Source organism: Pempheris klunzingeri, chromosome 24 (assembly GCF_042242105.1).
Source record: "Pempheris klunzingeri isolate RE-2024b chromosome 24, fPemKlu1.hap1, whole genome shotgun sequence".
NCBI classification, from domain to species: domain Eukaryota; kingdom Metazoa; phylum Chordata; class Actinopteri; order Acropomatiformes; family Pempheridae; genus Pempheris; species Pempheris klunzingeri.
Genome location: NC_092035.1, coordinates 6,029,083 through 6,047,836, shown reverse-complemented (window position 1 = coordinate 6,047,836; position 18,754 = coordinate 6,029,083). Strand labels below are relative to the sequence as shown.

General features: G+C 44.4%; 1 protein-coding gene across 2 annotated transcripts; it reads right to left on the bottom strand.

Annotated features, from left to right (window-relative positions):
* Nucleotides 1-2,621: 2,621 nt before the first annotated feature.
* On the bottom strand, nt 2,622-18,106 carry als2b (alsin Rho guanine nucleotide exchange factor ALS2 b). Of its 2 annotated transcripts, XM_070855788.1 has the most exons (31): nt 17,241-18,106; nt 16,725-17,109; nt 14,798-14,972; nt 14,323-14,419; nt 14,113-14,190; nt 13,787-14,017; nt 13,166-13,337; nt 12,895-13,084; nt 12,718-12,783; nt 12,476-12,638; nt 12,059-12,190; nt 11,807-11,935; nt 9,206-9,276; nt 8,922-8,988; nt 8,603-8,805; nt 8,449-8,514; nt 8,224-8,322; nt 7,793-7,957; nt 7,532-7,643; nt 6,852-6,929; nt 6,606-6,739; nt 6,357-6,521; nt 6,149-6,266; nt 5,510-5,667; nt 5,267-5,383; nt 4,997-5,173; nt 4,844-4,901; nt 4,217-4,278; nt 3,745-3,894; nt 3,441-3,537; nt 2,622-3,102 (listed from the first exon to the last, which is right to left on the bottom strand). In XM_070855788.1, exons 1-31 carry the CDS (start codon nt 18,027-18,029, stop codon nt 3,064-3,066), a joined length of 4,743 nt encoding a protein of 1,580 aa, XP_070711889.1. In that variant the 5' UTR covers nt 18,030-18,106; the 3' UTR covers nt 2,622-3,063. The 2 variants fall into 2 exon arrangements, with proteins under 2 accessions (XP_070711889.1, XP_070711888.1); XM_070855787.1 differs by having other exon boundaries at nt 6,149-6,521.
* Between the last annotated feature and the right edge of the window lie 648 nt (nt 18,107-18,754).

Sequence of the window (18,754 nt, the reverse complement as noted above, 5' to 3'; positions counted from 1 at the left end):
ATTTAAAAGGTACAATACATCTGACATCATGTAAAAGACACACAGGTGGGAGTCATTGTCAGCCAGCTGAAACACAGAATGTCAACTAGTAAACACCAAACTCCATTGACGAAAGTTATTTTTACATACAATGCAACAGTGTGACCTGTGTGGGGTGTTCTCATAGCACACAGGTGCAGAGGTACGTTAAGTTAGCTAAACAGTTGTAACAGGGTTTAAATCATGAACCCAACATGAGCTTATGAACATTATCTTCAGTTTCTATTTATAACCATTCAGTTTGGATTTAAAACAACACTTCATGTACAACCGTTACGATAAATGTCCAGCTCTGCCTTAGGAGTTTGGTTTGCGTGTCAGTTGTGCTGTCCCCTGGAAACATGACTTCATTTTAAGCAGCAGCAGCAGCAGCAGCAGCAGCAGCAGCCATGTCAGCCTTCAGATTGTGTTTAGATGAGCTTTAGTGACACGACAACATCAAATCACATCGACACAACATAGAGGGCAGGAAGTCTCGTCTTGTCAGTCAAATACTTTGTTTTAAAGATATTGCTTCATGTGTCAGGCACATACTGTCTCAGCAGTAACAAGAGTTTATTACCCAGGGATGGGTTAGCACAAGTCCCAATAGTATGAGAGAGGCCCAAATCAAACGGGTGATCCAGTGAAATGTTTACTACACATGTGGGGATAAAATCTGCTGAACAGTTTAAAGCGTTGTTTTATTGAAAATAGCTTGCATTCATTTGCAAAAGCATCGTGGCTGGATGTTCAACAACATTTCCAAATAAAAGAGATCAAATGTTTCCAATTTCAACCCATATTTCACTATAAATCTGTCAGTCAAAGAGCAAGAGTTGTAGTGGAAGAACAGCTTTAAATATTTTATGTAAATTCAAACCCCAATTTTCTGCTTGCTAGATTTTCAAAATCCTGCATCTACTCAGTTGAAAAACTGGCCTCTGATTCACTGGCTGTTCTATTGTTAAACCATGTGAGGAAACAAAAGCCGTGACGTTAAAAAAAAAAAAAAAAAAAGGCCCGGTCATCCTCTGAATCCCCACTTAAGCCCTTTTATAAACTGGCATGTGTGACGCAAATCTGGAAAAAGCAACAATGTCTGACAGTTAGTGTTGTAAATGGTTTAAAAAAAAAAAAAACGAAAAGAGAATCGGCTTTGAACGTCACATCTATAAAAACAGTGTTTGCATTAAGCTGACCGGCTGGCAGGAAAAATCTAAATTAAGCATTGTGGGCTTAAGTTTTACCTTCTGCAAATGGTGGTTCGTTGCATGAAAAATGTGCTGACCTCTCTGTTATCCGCTCTTTTGTTATTAACTCTTTCTTTAAATGGGACGTCAGTGGGAATAAAAGTGATCTCTGTAGAGGAACCTGCAATTCTACTCTGTCCACACTGTTAAAAAAAAGAAAGATTTATACTGATGACTGCAGTTCACAACACTGCAAACCACAGCATGATTGCATTGGCAAAGAAACATGTTGTCCTGTAAAAAACATCCATCTCAGACAGAAAAATAGTCGCCATGTCGGCTTTTTGACAATAAGTTTTTTTTAGAAAATCCACTGGGTTTTTAAATGGTTAATTCATCTGCAACATATAAAGGAACACTTCAACAAATTCAAAATTACAAACTTCTGAGATGCATCCTTTTTACTGAACAGTAACAATGTGTAGTGAGACTTTTTTTTTTTAATTCCCAAAATGTTTGAGACCCCAATTTCAACCCCAAACTGTTTCAGATTTTGCAGACTTCTGAAGGCACCCTGTCGATATTGATAATACTGATAACTGGGCTCGGGAACACACACACACACACAAGTGGCTCTGAGGTTGTCTAAAATAATGCAGCAAAGCTTTAACAAGAGACAATTTTCTTAGCCTGCTTTTGCATTAAGGCGCATTAACTTAATCACAGTTTCTTTTAAAGTAACTTAAAGAGTCCAAGTAACCAAGTGATCAGCTTCAGTATTAAGACGGCGTAAGAGCCAGCTAATTAAGCTAACTAACCAAGTTTAACTGTACTCCAGCTGGTTTATCAGTATGATTTAGACTTAACTTTACATTTACCCAAAGCTTGCTGTACATGACTTGTGTTGCAGTATGAAACCAGGCTGTAAACTAGCCCTGATGGCTCCCGTAGAAAAGCTCTGGGAAGCAGCTGGAAGTTATCATTTAATAAAGTTAACCAGATGCGCTTCTTCCAAAGCAACCAGCTAATCTTCATCTTCCAAGTCTAAAAAAATCCTGTTTGAAAACTCTTCTGATAGAGCACAAATCTCACCTATGCGTTGCTCGTCGAAGGTTGTTTTGGGGGAAAGAATGTAGCTGTAAACACACCGCTGCCTCAGATGACATAGACACTAAATAAAAAGTTTGTCAGTTTCATAAAGCTGCATGTATTTCCTTGTTCAGTCCGTTCCTTCATGTAGATTTCAGGTGAAAGGAAAGTCAAGGAAGTTTTGACGTCTTTGTCGCCTCGCTCTGCAGAAAAAAGGTTGTTTTTCATGATGAAAAACTGATTCCATTGAGGGAAGAAAACAAGATCTGATACTTCTGAGAACAAACCACTTATTGGCACTAAAGAAAAAAACACTATGAATATTGAATTTCCTCCCAGGTAACAACATACCCTGCAAAAGGATTTCCCACAAGAAGTCGTGTCAGTCAGTCGTTTTGTGTGCTGTGGCTTGTTTTATACTGGACGGTATGAAATGGCTCATCTCTGGCAGTATAACACCAACAATATTCATATGTGTATCTTCATGATCCGTGGATAAGAGGCTGGTAGAGGTCATTAAAAGGGCAAAGGGTGTGTGTGTGTGTGTGTGTGTGTGTGTTGGAGAGGGGGAGGTGGTCCCGTCTCCATGACAGCAGCAGATGGAGCTGTCGGCAACCTGTTCATGTGATCCTCTGCTTCCCCTTGGCCGCTGCACCCATCTGTCATCCTGAGGCCTCGGCGATCCTGGCCCTGTGATTGGCTGTGGCGAGAAGTGGGACGGCAGCATGCAGATCACTGAGGCCACGCTAAAATCAGGCTCATCTTAAGTGATCTTCTCATGCTGGATCTGGTAGTAACAAGCCTGGAATTGAAACAGACACAGATAAAGACCAGTGCAGGCGGATAATAGTGGCTTTAGTTATTTTATACATTTTTATCCTCAGTCGTCGCACTTTTTCCAGTCTGGGCAGCACAGTGTGATGTTTAATGACAGAACAAAGACACAGATTCAAGTGCTGAAAGTTTAAATATTAACTATCCAGACACTGTGAAATTAGCTGAGAAATTTAGATTCTTACAGCCACCATTTAGTTTTAAAACCTCTCTGTTTGTGGCTTTATTTTAAACACTTCTTTTGAATATCCAGTTACATATGAAGCAAGAATTGTGAAATAAAGCTTTTGTGTGTGTGTGTGCTACCTTGAGCGTGGTGAACATGATGCCATGCTCTCCGTGCTGAACGCAGGGGTCCATCAGGTCTTCGATCAGGCTGACCTCTGACCCCAAGTTCCTGATTCTGAAGACAAGAAAACCCAACAAGTCTGATAAATGTCATGTGATTTAGGGACACTGAGCACTAAAGAGCATCACAAGTCCGTTATTTGCTTTGATGACAGATCTGCAAATGGTTAAAATATCGATTTATTTCAGAAATACGCTCTCTGCTGCCTCATCATTGTAACACGTGTGTATCAGTGTGTGTTTGGCTTGAGTTGGGGCTGACCGCGCACGCAGCACCACGTAGAGGAAGACGGGGAAAAGGTCGTCCATCGACCACAGGAAGTCCTGCTTCAGCAGCGATTGAACCTCCTGTGTGATCTCCTCAAAGGTGAGCTGGATCACCTGCAGCTTGTCTGACGGGGTGAATGTTGTGCTGCAAACAAACAAGGAAACCTGATTTAGGATTTTTATACTTATGTAGTGCTTTGTTACATTCTAATCCAATTTCTTTGTCTCACACACACACACACACACACACACACACACACACACACACACACACACACACACACACACACACACACACACACACACACACACACACACACACACACACACACACACACACACACACACACACACACACACACACACACACACACACACACACACACACACACACACAGTGTGCAGCATGTGAGGAGCAACAACTGAACTGTATTGTGCTCTATAGAATAATGACAATAAAGATGCACCTGATCTGCTGTAGTGTTTCCACTGCAGAGGCAAAGCAGGCGTCCTTGGTGCTGGAGAGGACCTGGAGGAGACACACAGGCCAGAACAAACACAGTTTAGGTCTTTCTAATCACAGTAGACAAGCTGTCATCTGTCATATTTGTGGTTCCCTAAAAATATCTGATCAGGAAATACAGTAGGAGCAGTGAATTCAAACTAAGGCAGCATTTAGATAGTGTCAACACAGAGGGCTTCGGCAAAAAAAAAAACACAGGGTTGTCTGGCAAACAAGATGTTTGAGCCACAATTAAACAATTAATCCAGAAAATAACGGGCAGTTTAATGTCTTTGTCTATTAAATGGCAGAAATGGTGAAAAAAATGCTCCTAAAGCCCAAAGTGACAGCTTCAAAACACTTGTTTTCTCTGCCCAACAATCGAAAAAACTAAAAAATATTCTCTTTACTATCATAGAAAACTAACAAAACTAACAAATATTAACCTTTCATCTCGTATCTGGCAAAAAGTGGCCAATTAAATACATGCAAGATCACTTGTGGACTACTGTGTAATATGAACAACGCATTTTTTTTGTTTTTGGTCTGAACGGCCATTTATGCTACAGACTAAATCAAACATGGGCCATACCTGCTGCTTCTCCCCCAGTGCAGGCTTGGAGGCGGGAATGGACACAGGCCAAAACTTTCTGAAGGGATAAAAAGAAATGAATCAAAATAAAGGAAGTTTAATGTGTTTTGCATGCTTGACACTAACATAAACCCTTTGCTGTGTGTGACTTACTGCTGAACGCCCAGAAAGGCCAGCAGAGCCAGGTCGGGCTGCTTGTTAAGGCGGAGGACACAGTCCCAGTAGACGTCGTCCTCCTTCTCCTTGTCCAGAGCGTAGAGGGTGAACAGTGGCGGGTAGAGACGAGGCAGCAGGACGGGAAGCAGCAGAGCCGAGCTGCTCACCACACGGCTGCGGACAAAAAGATGCACAGGAGAGGTTAATGTGATCAAAAGACCCCTGAGGACCACCACAAGCTTCGAGGAGACATTGCGTGGTTTTTACCCAGGTTTTGGAGACTCTAGTGGGGCATCAGTCGAGCCTGGCTCCTTCTTGTCCTGGAGGGTGGTAGTTGGCTCTGGAATTAGACCGCCCTCTTCTGGCAGGTCTGGGAAAAGAAACCTAAAGAGCACACAGACACAATAATATTAATGATCAACAGAAAGAAAAGCTCAACCATTCAAACTGATTCTGCATCCATCCCTTCATCTATATCCATTTGAAATTAAGCTGTGTGTGCAGCTGTACCTGACGATCTGGTAGATGCGGCTCAGGTATGACTTGATCTCGTTGACAGCCTGGGGCAGCAGCCGACGATTCGCTCCAACGCCCACGTAGGTCATCCGGTAGACCGCGACCAGGGTTTCCACCAGCCGGCCCAGCGGGTGGAGGGGGGTGTCACACGCCTGGACACAGTAGAGAAAAATTATGGGGAAATATTCCTTTTTAGTGTTCCCTGCTGCTTCCTCCGTAGAATCATGTACAGTTAGTTAGTTAGTAAGTACAAGGCAAATATTTGTTTTACCTGTAAATTCTTTTTGTATGAACAGTACTGTCAGCCTCCCAGAGATATCTAATAGTTAATTAATGCTTAAATTTTTCATGAAATCAAACTATTTATCTGCATGTATTGAGAAATAGCCGTCACCAAACACTTCCTTCTGCTCCTGCGTCACATTGAAGTGCTTTTTTCCAAACTTGGAAAACATCTCTTGCAATCATTATTAACCAAATTCTTCATTAAACTATCGGTATATTTGGCTGCACTGTAAACAAAACACCATTGTTGTTTTCCCAAATGAGCCTGAAATCTTAGGGATTACTCCTTGAACTCCAAACTGACATCTGAATGTGTTTCTGGAAGTGAGGAACAGCTGGTGGATTTACCTTGATGAGGTACAGGCGGATGGTGTGATATCTCTCCATGGTGATCGGTCCCACGTGCTGCGGGATGACCTCCAGACTCTCCAGTGTTCTGCTGTGACTTCGAGACAACACCTCGGGACTGGAGCGCACACAAAACACAAACATTAGACACTGAAGATCTCTGTAGTAACTATTTAAAACACCTTGTTTGGCTCTAGTGCATGCGTACCTGTCCTGGATGTGTCGTCGGCTGGTGGTGAGGGCCACGGCGATGTTCTCCCAGGCCTTCCAGTTCTCTCCTCGTCCTGGCGCCTCGCAGCCCAGCTGAGTCCAGCACTCCTCAAACACCGCCTGCCACTTATCCTCGGCAGACACACACAGACGCCCCAGCTTCCTGCCGCATCGCACACAAAAAGTACATCAAGTAAAAGAAGACGGTTAAGCTAAAGCCTTACGTTTAGACACTCTGTGAGCTTACACGGCGCGGGTCTTGTCCTTGTCGGTGTCGAACAGGTGCGGTTTGAAGTAGGACCCCACCACTTTGAGGCCAGAGCCCCATTCGCCATTGAAGGAGCCCTCCAGGTAGTCACCGTTTGCCATAGTTAGCACGCCCTGAGGGAGAGCCAGCACATCGGCACATTCCACTACACTGTCGTACATTTTACTGCTAATTCTTCAGCATTTTTTAAATGTATTTTTGTACTGTTAGGTGTTCATTCGTTACCTTTCCATTGAGGGTCCAGTCGTCCGAGAATTCTCCCTCATACGTGGTGTCGTCCTCTGACACGAGGACCCCAGTGCCCTAAAACAGAGAAAATACCTCAATTCACTCCCGTCTTTTCTCCTGATTTCTGTAATTTCCTCTCCTTGTTAATCTTAAATGGCACTCCAGTGTTTGGGAAATGAAACTTTTCTTATACTTTGTGGGCCCATGAAGAGGAAATAACAATAATAAACAGCTCCTATATATACAGTGATTTTGAAGACGAAATCTGCTAAGAAATGTTCCTGGCATCGCCTACATCTATTTCCTTATGTGATCTTTTATATTTTTCAGTTTTCTTGTGAAGTGTCTCAAGACTTTAAGCCATCATATCAATATCAATGCGTGTTCCTGTGTGATTAACCGATAATAAAAGTCAGAATCTCTTTATTTACTTGTTTCAGTCCCCCTCAGAGCTTCATAATCAACATGTATATTTCCTGATATGATGTAAATAAAGTGAGCACAAGAGTTTTAGATATTTTGGCCACACTATGATCTGACACACCCATCTTTAAGAGGTTCTTCAGGAACAAAAGCCTTCTGACCTTTGATCAAATCTCCTTAAACTTCCCACCACTTCCATAAAAACACACACAGACACACAAAATGTGACTAAAATCAAAGACAGGAGTGTTTACCATCATCTTATTGTCTTTGAAGGCTCCTTCGTAGTACAGGCCAAACTGAGTGACGACGACCCCGGTGCCCTGTCGCAGGTGGTCCTGCCACATGCCCATGTACTTCTCCCCTCTGGACATAAAACACACAAACAAGACAGGATATTATTTCACTGTACATTAGAAATCATTGTACATTAGAAACGCTGGCGAAACAAGACATTTTAAACGGTCTCTGCTGCCTTTAACCTTGTGTGTGACTTTTGGCGACATAGAACGTACTTTGTAATATCATCAAAGACTCCATAGCCGGTCTTCTTGTCCTGTAGCCACTGGCCTATGAAGACACTGGGAGAGGAGGTGTTGAGCTTGCCGCTGCGCAGCATGCCGTGGCCGTGTCGCATGCTGTCCTGGAAGGATCCATCGTAAACTTCACCGCTGGCATATCTGCAGACAGACGGAGGAGGTTTATTCTCCTCTTACATCCACCAGCCAGCAGCTCTGTGTGCTGCTGAACTAAATCCTGTTTCTTTTATGCAAACTTCTGAATAAATACTCAAGTAATTTCCCACATTGGTTATAAAATATAGAAGAAAGTCTGGCTGTTGAATGCATGGCATGATTTAATCTGTTTACCTCATCCCTGTCCTGTCCCATGATGTGGACAATAAAGTTATTAACTCACTGTCTTCCTCCACACTCCTCTACCTCACCTGTATGTCCCCAGGCCGTGCATCTTGCCATCTTTCCAGTGACCTTGATAGTGATCGTTCTTGTTAAGCGTCTTATTGGGAGCGATAAATTCACCAAAGCTGCACAAACACACAAATACATGAGATGGATGAGGAGACAGAAGCTAAAAAACTCACTGTTTTAAACATTGGGCTCATGTACACTGAACACACGTTATAACAGATTACTGAGTGGCCAGCACTCACCCATCTTCTAGTCCGTTCTTGAACGCCCCGGTGTATATTCTCCCATCAGGCCATTTCAACACTCCCCTTAAAACATAATCAATCCCAATCATTATTACATATCAAGCAGTATGTTAAATATGCTATTGTGATCCAGACAGTCTGCGTGTCCAACCTGCCGTTGGGCTTCCCGGTGAGCCAGCGCCCTTCGTACGTTGCCTCTTTCAGCCGTCCATCCTTATAAAAAGTGTAGGGGGCCGTTCTGGAGATGGGAGGCTCCAACTTTTGCCCTGACCCCGAGTTCGTTGATGCCGAGTCCTGCCCTGCCCCGCTCAGGACCTGGTCTACTGCCTGGTTGATGGAGCGAAGCCACTTGGCCTGGGAGCGAAGACATGTGCATATTCTTAAGACGGATATCATGCAGCTTTCCGGCTCATTTGAGGTGCAACAAACAGAAATACATTTTGTTAATGAGTAGGTATTAAAAGAGCTACCTTCTCCATGGGGGAGGAGGCCAGCAGGGTGAACGTCTCCTCTGGTGTGATCACCTTTAAACCATATCTACACACACACACACACACACACATACATACACGTCATTTTACAGGAAACAACTGGTGTCTCACAGTAAAACTAAACACAGTAAAGAAGGAAGCTAAGAAGGAAAAATATGTAAGACACAAGCTCATTTGCAGCTTTTCTGAAATCCACAAATTTTTAAATATCTGGAAATGATCATGTTAGAAATGGTGTTACTGCTGTGATTAAGGAGACTTACAGGCCGGTGTTCTCCTCTGGGATGGGCTCCACCCACAGTGTGGCCAAAGGGAAGACATGATGGGTGGAGAACTGCAAGAGATGAAGGAGGAATACATACGGGGAGAGGAAAAGACAGAGGGAAGAGGAAAGGGAAAAATGAGGGAAGATGGGAGGGAAAAAAGAAGGGAAAGGTGAGTGTTTAGAGAGGGATAAAAGCAGGAAACATCATTATTTTATTACACATCTGACCACACAAAGAAGGAGACACAAGCTTAATTGCTATGAATAAGCACATATGGTGTATTCTATAAACTAGTCGCTCCTAATTAACAAGCAGGACACTAACATTTGAATTTCTAACACTGATTCAAACATGGAGTGGGACTCTACCAGTCGCATACTATAATATCCAATAATTAAACTATTTATATGGTTTGAGGTCACTACAAAGGAAGTAAAGAGGGAAGTAAGGAAGTAGAGAAGAAAAGTAAAATGGAAGTAAAGAGAACAAAGTCAAGATTTGTAAAAAGTAAGTAAGTAAAGAATGAAGAAAGAAAGGAAGTGAGGAAGTAAAAGAAAGAGTAAAAAGGAAGTAAAATTCAGTAAAGAAGAAAATAAAAAGCAAAGAAGTAAACAGGGAATAATGAAGTAAAGACAGAAAGGAGCTAAAGAGAGACGATTTCACATAAATGCAATAATTCTAACATGTTTGGTTGAAGCTTTTAAAGAATAAGATAACAGAGGAAATAATGGCCATGCATCTAATTAAAACTTAACTGACTATTGAGTTGTTATCACCATAAAAAGGTTAAATGCGAAGGCCATTACTAGCAGGCAGACTCTGAAGAAGCTTAGAAGAACGATGCATCCTGATTAATCTCAGGGATGTCGGGTTCAGTCATGCAAGACGACATGTGCTTCACATGTTTTCAAAGAGGAAGTTCAGGACTAAGCATGCATGCGTGTTTTCACCAACACTTCTCGCTTCTCACTCATACAGCTGTGCAGATTCACGTCACAAGACACCCAGGAACAACACAGTCTCCTGCTGCCAGCTACTGCTGCTTCTGTCTCAGCCTTGACTTCAGGAAATTCACAAACTGGATTTTTTTTTTAACCACACGACTGGTGCAGACTAGAGGAGATCGGGGACAGTGGACGGAAATGCAAACAGAAAAAGAAAAACTGAGAATAAAGGGAGACAAACAGGGAGGGAGGGAAGGAAATTGCTTTGGATAAGTGAACCAGGAACTGTTGGTACGAACAGCATTTGAAAGGACAGAATGGGTGTTATTGCTGAAGTGAATATTAAGAGTTCATTCTATCCTTTCAAATTGTGCGTCAATCGTCATATTACATGTGAACCAACAGTGGAAACCAAGGCCTATGCAGGAAAGAAGACAAGGGCGGGAGAAACTATTATTTTTAAAGGTCTTTTTTGAGTTTCTGATTTCAAGCTGGGTTGGTTTTAACAGTTGCACTGTGGCAAAATGAAGAACAAGAACAGTGTTGTATCAGAGTGGAACTAAAATGCATTAAAACCCATTGAGCCTTGGTTGCAGTCAGTTCATCCTTCCATGCAGTCTCCCTAAGGTAGAGCAGGCAGAGGGTGAAGGTGGGGATAGGGCTGGGTATCACCGGACATATTTAAGAAGTAATTCATCACATTTTTCTACTGCTGATAGTGTTTGAGGGCAAGTTTAAAAATAATACATAAATCACACTCCTTGTTCTGTGCAAAAATACTTTATAAACTACAAGTTTATAGTTTTTAGTACAAATTTCCACTTTTGTGTTTCCTTAATGAGCTGCAACAAAGGGATACATCCTGCTACTTGCATGTTAGATTTGTTTCTAAACATAACACAACCTACAGGGCCAGGAAGAGCATGCTCACATGATTTGGCTGCTTTAGCTATGGTGAGGCCTCATATTAGCTTTGGTTAATAGTGAGTAAAGTAAAGGAAGAAAAAAAAGAAGGAAGAAAAGTGAAGAAGTGTAAAATAAGTATAAAAAGGATTTTATCTTTAAATTCAATCTATATATTGCCAAACCCTGGTTCAAACAAAGGAAAACATAAGTAGGTAAAAATCAAACTTTACTTTAGAAAACAGTAATTTAACGTTGGGAGATCTCTGCAAACTCACAGTAAAGCTCTCAGAAAAGTAAGAAAACAGTGCATCACCAGCACAGTCTCCATCAGTTCCTCATTAAAACTACGCCACGACTTCGCCAACTTTTGTGAGTTCGTGTCGAGGTGTTTGACATGCGTTTAAATGTGAACCAGCTCCCAAGGAGCTGGATCCTATGACACAGAGCCCTACGCCCTTCACACACACACACACACACACACACACACACACGTACAAACATACAGAAGAAAAGGGAAGAGTGGGACAGGGGAGAGCACGGGTCGCTGTGCTGACATTTGCTTCTGGCTGCATACTTACAAGATTTTTACAAGGCGCCACGCCCTGACAGCACGGAGGCAAGCACACACAAACGCTTGAAACACACCAAGTTATAGTGTTCGAAATATGGACGACTTGATAAAAGTGAAAGGATGTGATGAAAAGTGTGTGTGTGTGTGTGTGTGTGTGAGAGTGTGTGTGAGGCTGACCTGTGCATGGACCAGAGTGTCGTTAAAAAGGATGAACCAGTTGACGGAGAACCTCCCGGCGTTCTGCAGAGTCAGGGCTTTGTTGCTGCTCTCGCAGATCAGCCGGCGGTGAGGCTTCCTCAGCGAGTCCTGACCACACCACAATGACACCATTCAGCAATAATGTGACATCATGTGACACCTCGAGGACCAGACGCTGTCGGATATGCTCAGCTGGAAATGAAAAGGAACGCACACGCTGGGGGAGTTTACCGTCATTTTGCCAGGGAAGCTCTTCCAGAAGTGGAAGGTGTACTCTGCGTCCTTCTTTTTCCTCTTCAGCTGGAGGGCCAAAGCTTCGAACTTGGAGCAGCTGTCCTGCAGCCTCTGGTACTCACTGGAGCACTGACAACACACAGAAATATTTACCATGAAACACGCGTTGGGATTTTTTAAATAGAGTCAGATTCTGTTGATTTTTTCAATAGAAATATCCAAATATTTACAGTTTTTAAAGCTTCATTTCATGCTTTTAATTAGAAACCAAAACAATTAGAAACCAAAAAAAAAAAAAAGTTTTCATTGACGTGACAAACTAACTAACTTTTCTATCTTCCATCAGTGTCCAAAAATATGAATTAAATATCCAGAAATAGAAATCATTGTAACAGAAGTCACTGTTTCACCTACCACTTCAAAGCAGGTGGCCAGTTTGAGCAGCAGCCGGCCGTACTCGTGAAGATGGCGAGTCGGGAGGTAGAAGAGCGCCACCAGGAGGTCGGCCATGGCAGGATTCTCCTCGCTGCACTCCGACAGCCTCTGGAGCTGCTCAGGACTCTTCCCAAACAAATCTCTACAGAGCAAATCATCGCTAGTTAGTGAAAAATCAAAGCTAGGTTTGTAGGAATGTGTGTGTGCGTGTGTGTGCTCACAGCGAGGGCTTGGTCAGGGTCTGGAAACCTCCCATCACATGGAAGTTGCCCAAAATGCAGCAGTACCTTCACATGGATGAAGAGACGTGAGCGTGAAGTTCAAGCTGTTGCTTAATACCCATAAATCACCAAATCATTCCTGACTTGTTCTTATCGTTGGTGGCGGCGAACACATACTCGAGGTAAGAGTCCAGGAAGATGCTGGCGTGGTCGAGGACGAGCAGGCTCTTGACGTCGCGGCTGCGGCGCAGGTTGGCGGTGAGGCTGGCGGCGTGCTGCCCTGTCAGGTGGCACAGAAGGCTGAATCTGCCCGCCAGAGTCTGCAGGAGCCCGAGGGACACCTGGCCGAGGGCTGAGCTCAGAGACTCTGCAGAGGGAGTACCGATTTAAACATTTGGATCCTGAAGTTAAACTCTCCCTCATCCTCAGTCTTTTGTGTCACACTCACCCAGCTCCAGAAGGGGCCGGACGATCTGCGTCTTGATGTTGCTCAGCTTGCAATAGAACTTCCTCTCGGCTGAGGCCAGCTCGTGGAGGCTGGCGATGAAGCCCATCACGTTCCTGTCTGAGAGCGCCACGCACCTCTGGCCGCCCGCAAACACACTGCTCACGTAACGCAGCTGGAAGACGCAGGAAACAACGGGAGGAAAAGACACCAGAATCAGGTAAATTTTCACATTACAAGGAATTTATGAAGAAACATTCATTTTAAACTGTCTGAAAGCTATCACTGAATGATGACATTCCTAATGTTGTTTACTCATTCTTTAATCAGGCTGTTTCTGATTTAAATGAAAGTTTTATAGGACATGGATCTCGTGTGGTTGCCTGTGTTTAGACATTTAACACTGCAGTCAGAGTATGCTGTTGGTATTAGTACTGACAAATATCCTACTGGTGATTGATATGCAGCCCTTTGAATTATGATGCATCATATTATTGTGCAAATGCTGCATTCATCCTCCATCATTCATGTAAGACAGCACTTTTTCTGTCTTTTACATGTATTTTAATTCTGATCTCTGAGCTGATTTGTCTCCATCCTAAGAGCATGTTACTTTGTCCTTACGTTCATGCAGAAGGGTAGTAGCACAGGCTGCTGGGTGTAGCCCCCGGCCCGCTGCTCCTCTTCCTCCCCTTCTTCCTGCTGACCCGGCTGCTTGGCCTGGCTGTCCTCCGTCCCCTCTTTCACCTGCTGTCCACTGTAATAAATGATGGGCTGGATGCAGTCTCCGTCTGCCAGCAGGAGGGTGTGTCTCTCTCCCGCACTTACGTCCCACACCCGGATCCCCTCTGACATCTGGGGGAGGGGAGGACAGAGAGCAGCATGAGTTACTGAAATTCAAGCCTTTCTGTGTGTGTAAGAGTGTGTTTGTATAGGAGGGGGTTCCTTACCTTTGCAAGTCGGGGAATAGTGCTGGGGGACTCCATGTGTCCCAGCTGACCACAGCTGTTACTTCCCCATGAAAACACCTGGAGCACAGAAAGATGCTTTCAGGTAGGTAGGAAAACAGATCAACCACAGCTGAGTTAGTGGTGTAACAGCAAAAATGTTTTTCTCCACAGCTCTTGTAAAACATTATTATAACAAGTAAAAGAGCGGACCTGAGACTGGGCAGTCAGAGCGAGGGAATGGTGAGCGCCGGCTGCCACCCGCACCACCTCCTTATTGTTCAGACTCTTGATGCACAGAGGCTGTAATCTGCAAACAGACACATCGCACAGCTGTCACAAACAAGTAATCTCTTTTATTATAGAATAACGGCACATCAACGTTACCGTTTCATTTAATTGTTTTACATATTTAGTCTGGCCTTGTAGGAAAAAGATGGATTGAAAAATTTGCCCCCAATGTAACACAATGTTTTTGGATGGGGAGTGTCCCCATTGTGGGTTGTTCTTAATGTTTAAGATGTAAAGCTTCAAGTCTGTTTTGAGCCTGACAGGAGTTTGTGTGAGTAAATGATACATTGACAGAAAAGTGAGATACAAATATAATATTCAGATTTATCATTTACAGTCTGAAAATAAAAACATCAGACTTGTTGTTGTGATCATGTTGTTGTTGTTGTCCTCTTACCTGGCCAGACTGTCTCCGTGTCCCAGCTGTCCATGCTCACAGTGGCCCCAGCTCCACACCTCCGTCTGCAGGGTGGGAAACACCTCCTGGGCCTCAGGGACCGCCCCTCCCAGCGGCGTGAGGGCGACTGCACGCGTCCTCGGACGACCGGCTTTCCTCAGCAGGCGCGGGGACACTGTGGGTGCACAGACAAAACAAACAACAACAACAACAAAAAGTATTCCTAAATGTCTTTTTTCCTCCACTGTGAGATATTTAACATTTCACATAATTCTGTAAAGTCTGAGCTAAAGCATCTCAGGTGCAAAGTTCAGCAGAACAAATCAATGTGTGTTGTTATTAGACAGCAGTGACATTCAGCTCACAGCAGCCAGATCATGTGAAACACATGTTGTCATCCAGCAGACAAACAATGAGGAGAAGCCTGCAGGCAGCAGACGGAACAAACACTCATGTGTGGAGGAATTTTGTTATATTTATAGATCAGGTTATTGCAAATAAAAGACCACCCACACATCTCTGTTAATCATTTAAACTTTCTGTCAAGTTAATGTTACTGCAGGTGATATTAATTATGAAATTATACGATTGCGCAGTGTTTTTAAAATCAGTCCTATAACTAACTTAACCTGTAATTAATGCACATTACTTTACTGTAAAAGGAAAAATAAATTACCATCACAATTTCAATCCCATTTGCTCTTTTTTCAAAAACATATTTAATTTATAACAATTTAAAACAAGAAGCAGAAAACAAATTCGCTCAAATGGGAACTCAATCTGAATGTCAAAATAATTGATATTGATTGATTAATTTTCTGATGATCTTTTCAGCTCCATTTAAAAGACACTATACTATATTAGTGTGTATGCTGATATGATCCAACGGTGTATTTTAGAAATCCAGGACACATAAAATAGCCGCAGATAAACACTTATCAAAGAGTTGCTATGTGTCCAACTCTTACTTGAATGAGTTTTCAGGATTCGCCTCCCAGTTTCCTCATCAAATCTGAACTTTCAGCCTTAAAACTTGATGCTCGTGAAAAAGCCAGCGGAGGACAGACCAAACACGGATGATGAAATCCAAAGCAAATACTCTCAGGCTGCCTACAAAGACCGACAGATATGACGATAGAAGGGGAAAGTCCGTCCATCTGTTTTTTTATACCTGCTTATTCCTGTCTGGAGTCACACAGAAAATAAGACCAATCCCATAAATGCACCATTCTCTCTCTCTCTCTCTCTCTCCAAATCGCATCCAAAACCTTAATTCCGCTCTATTAAATCTGCTTAATCCTTCCAACGTTCACTGAAAAACCCTGTCAAGTTGGAGGCTAATTATCCATCCACATTCCTCAGTGTTTTTAAATCACACAAAGACGACCATTCATACAGAATAACCTCACTCTTACAAACTGGACCTACAAACATACAAAGCAGAAAACAAAGCTGGAGTCCTGGTTCGCAATGTACGGTTTCATTCTGCCATCATGTGCCAGAGTGAGATTTAAGGGGAAGCACAGAAACTCCTCATCAAAATAGGTTAATTTGGAGCACTGGAACTTTGCTTTTCCTCCAATCTGCCTTGAGACAAGTTAGAAATTTACTGATGTGGAGATTAATCGTCGCTAGCAGCCCTACAAATATAATTAGTATTAACCACGGGCTGAAAGGCAGTGAACGCAGCCTAAATAGAAAACAGGTGGCCTTAAGAAGGAACAACTGTGTCCTGTTGACCTTAAATTATGTGCTGCTCACATCTAGATGGAGATGACATACACAGAATACAAAAGACTCGACTGTGACCAAAGTGCGACACAAGGACAAGCCGCCGCTGTGCTTACGAGCTGGATGAGGAGGCCCGAAGCAAAGACAAACACACACAGACTGACATCAAACCTGCACAAGCGCAAGGCGTACTTACGCAGCAGGGTATAGGAGGAGGATAAGAGGTGAACAGCGTATCTACCCTGTGAGAGAAGTCCTGGGAGTGAGAGGCGGCGCCGCAGACCTTCGGCCTCCTCCTCCCGGATGTCTCCTGTGCTGGAGCTCTTCTTGGCCTGCAGGGAGTCCTCCTGGCGGACGCGCTCTGTGGTGTTGTCGCCCAGCACACATGGGACGACGGAAGCGAGCCCCGCCGGCCCGCCTGACCTAGCCGGTCCTGACGGCAAGTAGAAGTTCATCATCTTTTTGAGCGAAAGGGCCTCGTAGGTGGAGGCGACCCGTTCGCCCACTGCGGAGGCACAAGACGCCACCAGGTTGTTGATCGCGGAGCTGGGGGTGGAGGAGGTGAGGCCTCCCACTGACGGCTGGGAGAGAAATAATGCAAATATGCAGATAAGCTAGATGTGAATGATTGAAAGGTGAAGGTTTTATGTCAACAGCATTTTCCAGTTTCATTGTGTCCTGTGTCTTATAATTGTGAAACAGTCCAACTGACCAGCAGAGTGTGCAGCCCTCCAGCCGTCGCCTTGGCCGTGTGCTCTGTCTGTGTGTTGTCTGACAGCTTCTTCAGGTAGTCTTTGACGGCCTGCTCATCTGGATACAGAGAACTCTTGGCCCCCAAAACAACGCCACCCTTGGAGGGGTCAGAGTCTGAGGCTGGCTGGCCACCGTTAGCCGAGACTGACTCGTCTCTTTCCAAGTCCTGAGAAGGGTCGGAGGACGGGTCAGGTGCTGGGGAGGTGGAGGTATGAGAGGGGAGGTCTGGCTCGGACGGGGATGTTTTGAGCCCTTGTGTCAGAGCAGGCGCCTCTAGCCTGCCCTCATCCTCGGTCAGCTCCACGCCGAGGGGACAGTAGTGACTGTCAGAGATGATGACGTGGTCCTCTTTGTCCGTCATGGTGTACAGCAGCTGGTTGCACTGTCTGCATTTGTCCACGGGGGGCCGGTGGATGTCCTGAGGGCCCAGGCAGCGCACCAGAGCCAGGCTGTGTGAAGCCCCGCAGGCCACCTGTAATACATACCTGCCCGCCAAGTGCTCAACCTTTTGTGGTTTCCAGACAGGAAAGATGGCGGTGTTGAGGCCCAGCTGGCAGCCGCTGCCCCACGTCCACACCTCCCGCTGGACTGACAGCGCCAGGGTGTGCTGCTCCCCGCAGGCCAGCTCCAGCACTGGGACCGTCTGTGGGGGGCTGGTGTCTGAGTCCACAACAGCGACCGGCGTCGGGTTCGGGACGGTGCTGAGGCCCAACAAGCCGCATTGACCCGAGCCATTGTCCCCCCACATGTGGACGCCGCCGTCCTCCGTCACGGCCCCGCTGTGGAAGCTTCCAGCTGCCACGGCGACCACCCGCTGGCCGCTGAGCGCGCCCTCCAGGATCGGTTTCTCTGGCTCGGGCACTTGACTCTGTTTCCATGGCAACTCCCCAAAGCTGTACACCTGCCCTCCTGAATTTGAAGCAACAACAGCACAATAACCAAAGCTGATATTTAGAGGGAACTCATTAATATTCAATATTGTTCTTACCGATTCAATGCCTACATCCTTTTATTAATCAATTAATTATGAAGTATGTGATTGGAAACAAGAATGACATCAATGTCATCAATTAAATACAGAGAAAAGAACCACTCTTTGCATTCACGCAGGTATAACCAGAGCTGATTACTATATACTGTTGCGTGACAAATGTCTAAAATATCCGATTAACTGCATATTGATTGTTTCCTCCACACTCCGCAATAATGGGTTAAAATGCAGTCTGTGAATCACAACCTCCCCAGTTCTCTCCCTCATCTCCTGTCATCTCTCTTCACTCTATTTGTAATAACCCAAAATATTTTCTAAATGACAATATTAAGTGTTACCTTCCACCAGAAGAACACCATGCCGTGTGCCCAGTGCGACCTGAAGGACAGCCCGGGGGAGGAGCAGCCTTTCTGGGGTGACGCTACAGGAGTAGCCCCTCCAGGTGTGGAGCAGGCCTCGCTCTCCGCCACCGCCCTCGTCCC

Bases quoted from the DNA above. Each gene is read 5' to 3' on its own strand.
- als2b (XM_070855787.1), bottom strand. From the start codon at position 18,029: ATGTGGGGGGACAATGGCTCGGGTCAATGCGGCTTGTTGGGCCTCAGC. The intron at 6,740-6,851 runs GTAACGAATGAA...GCTCTCCCTCAG, and splicing joins ACTGGACCCTCAATGGAAAG to GGCGTGCTAACTATGGCAAA. The intron at 6,522-6,605 runs GTAAGCTCACAG...GCGATGCGGCAG, and splicing joins AAGGACAAGACCCGCGCCGT to GAAGCTGGGGCGTCTGTGTG.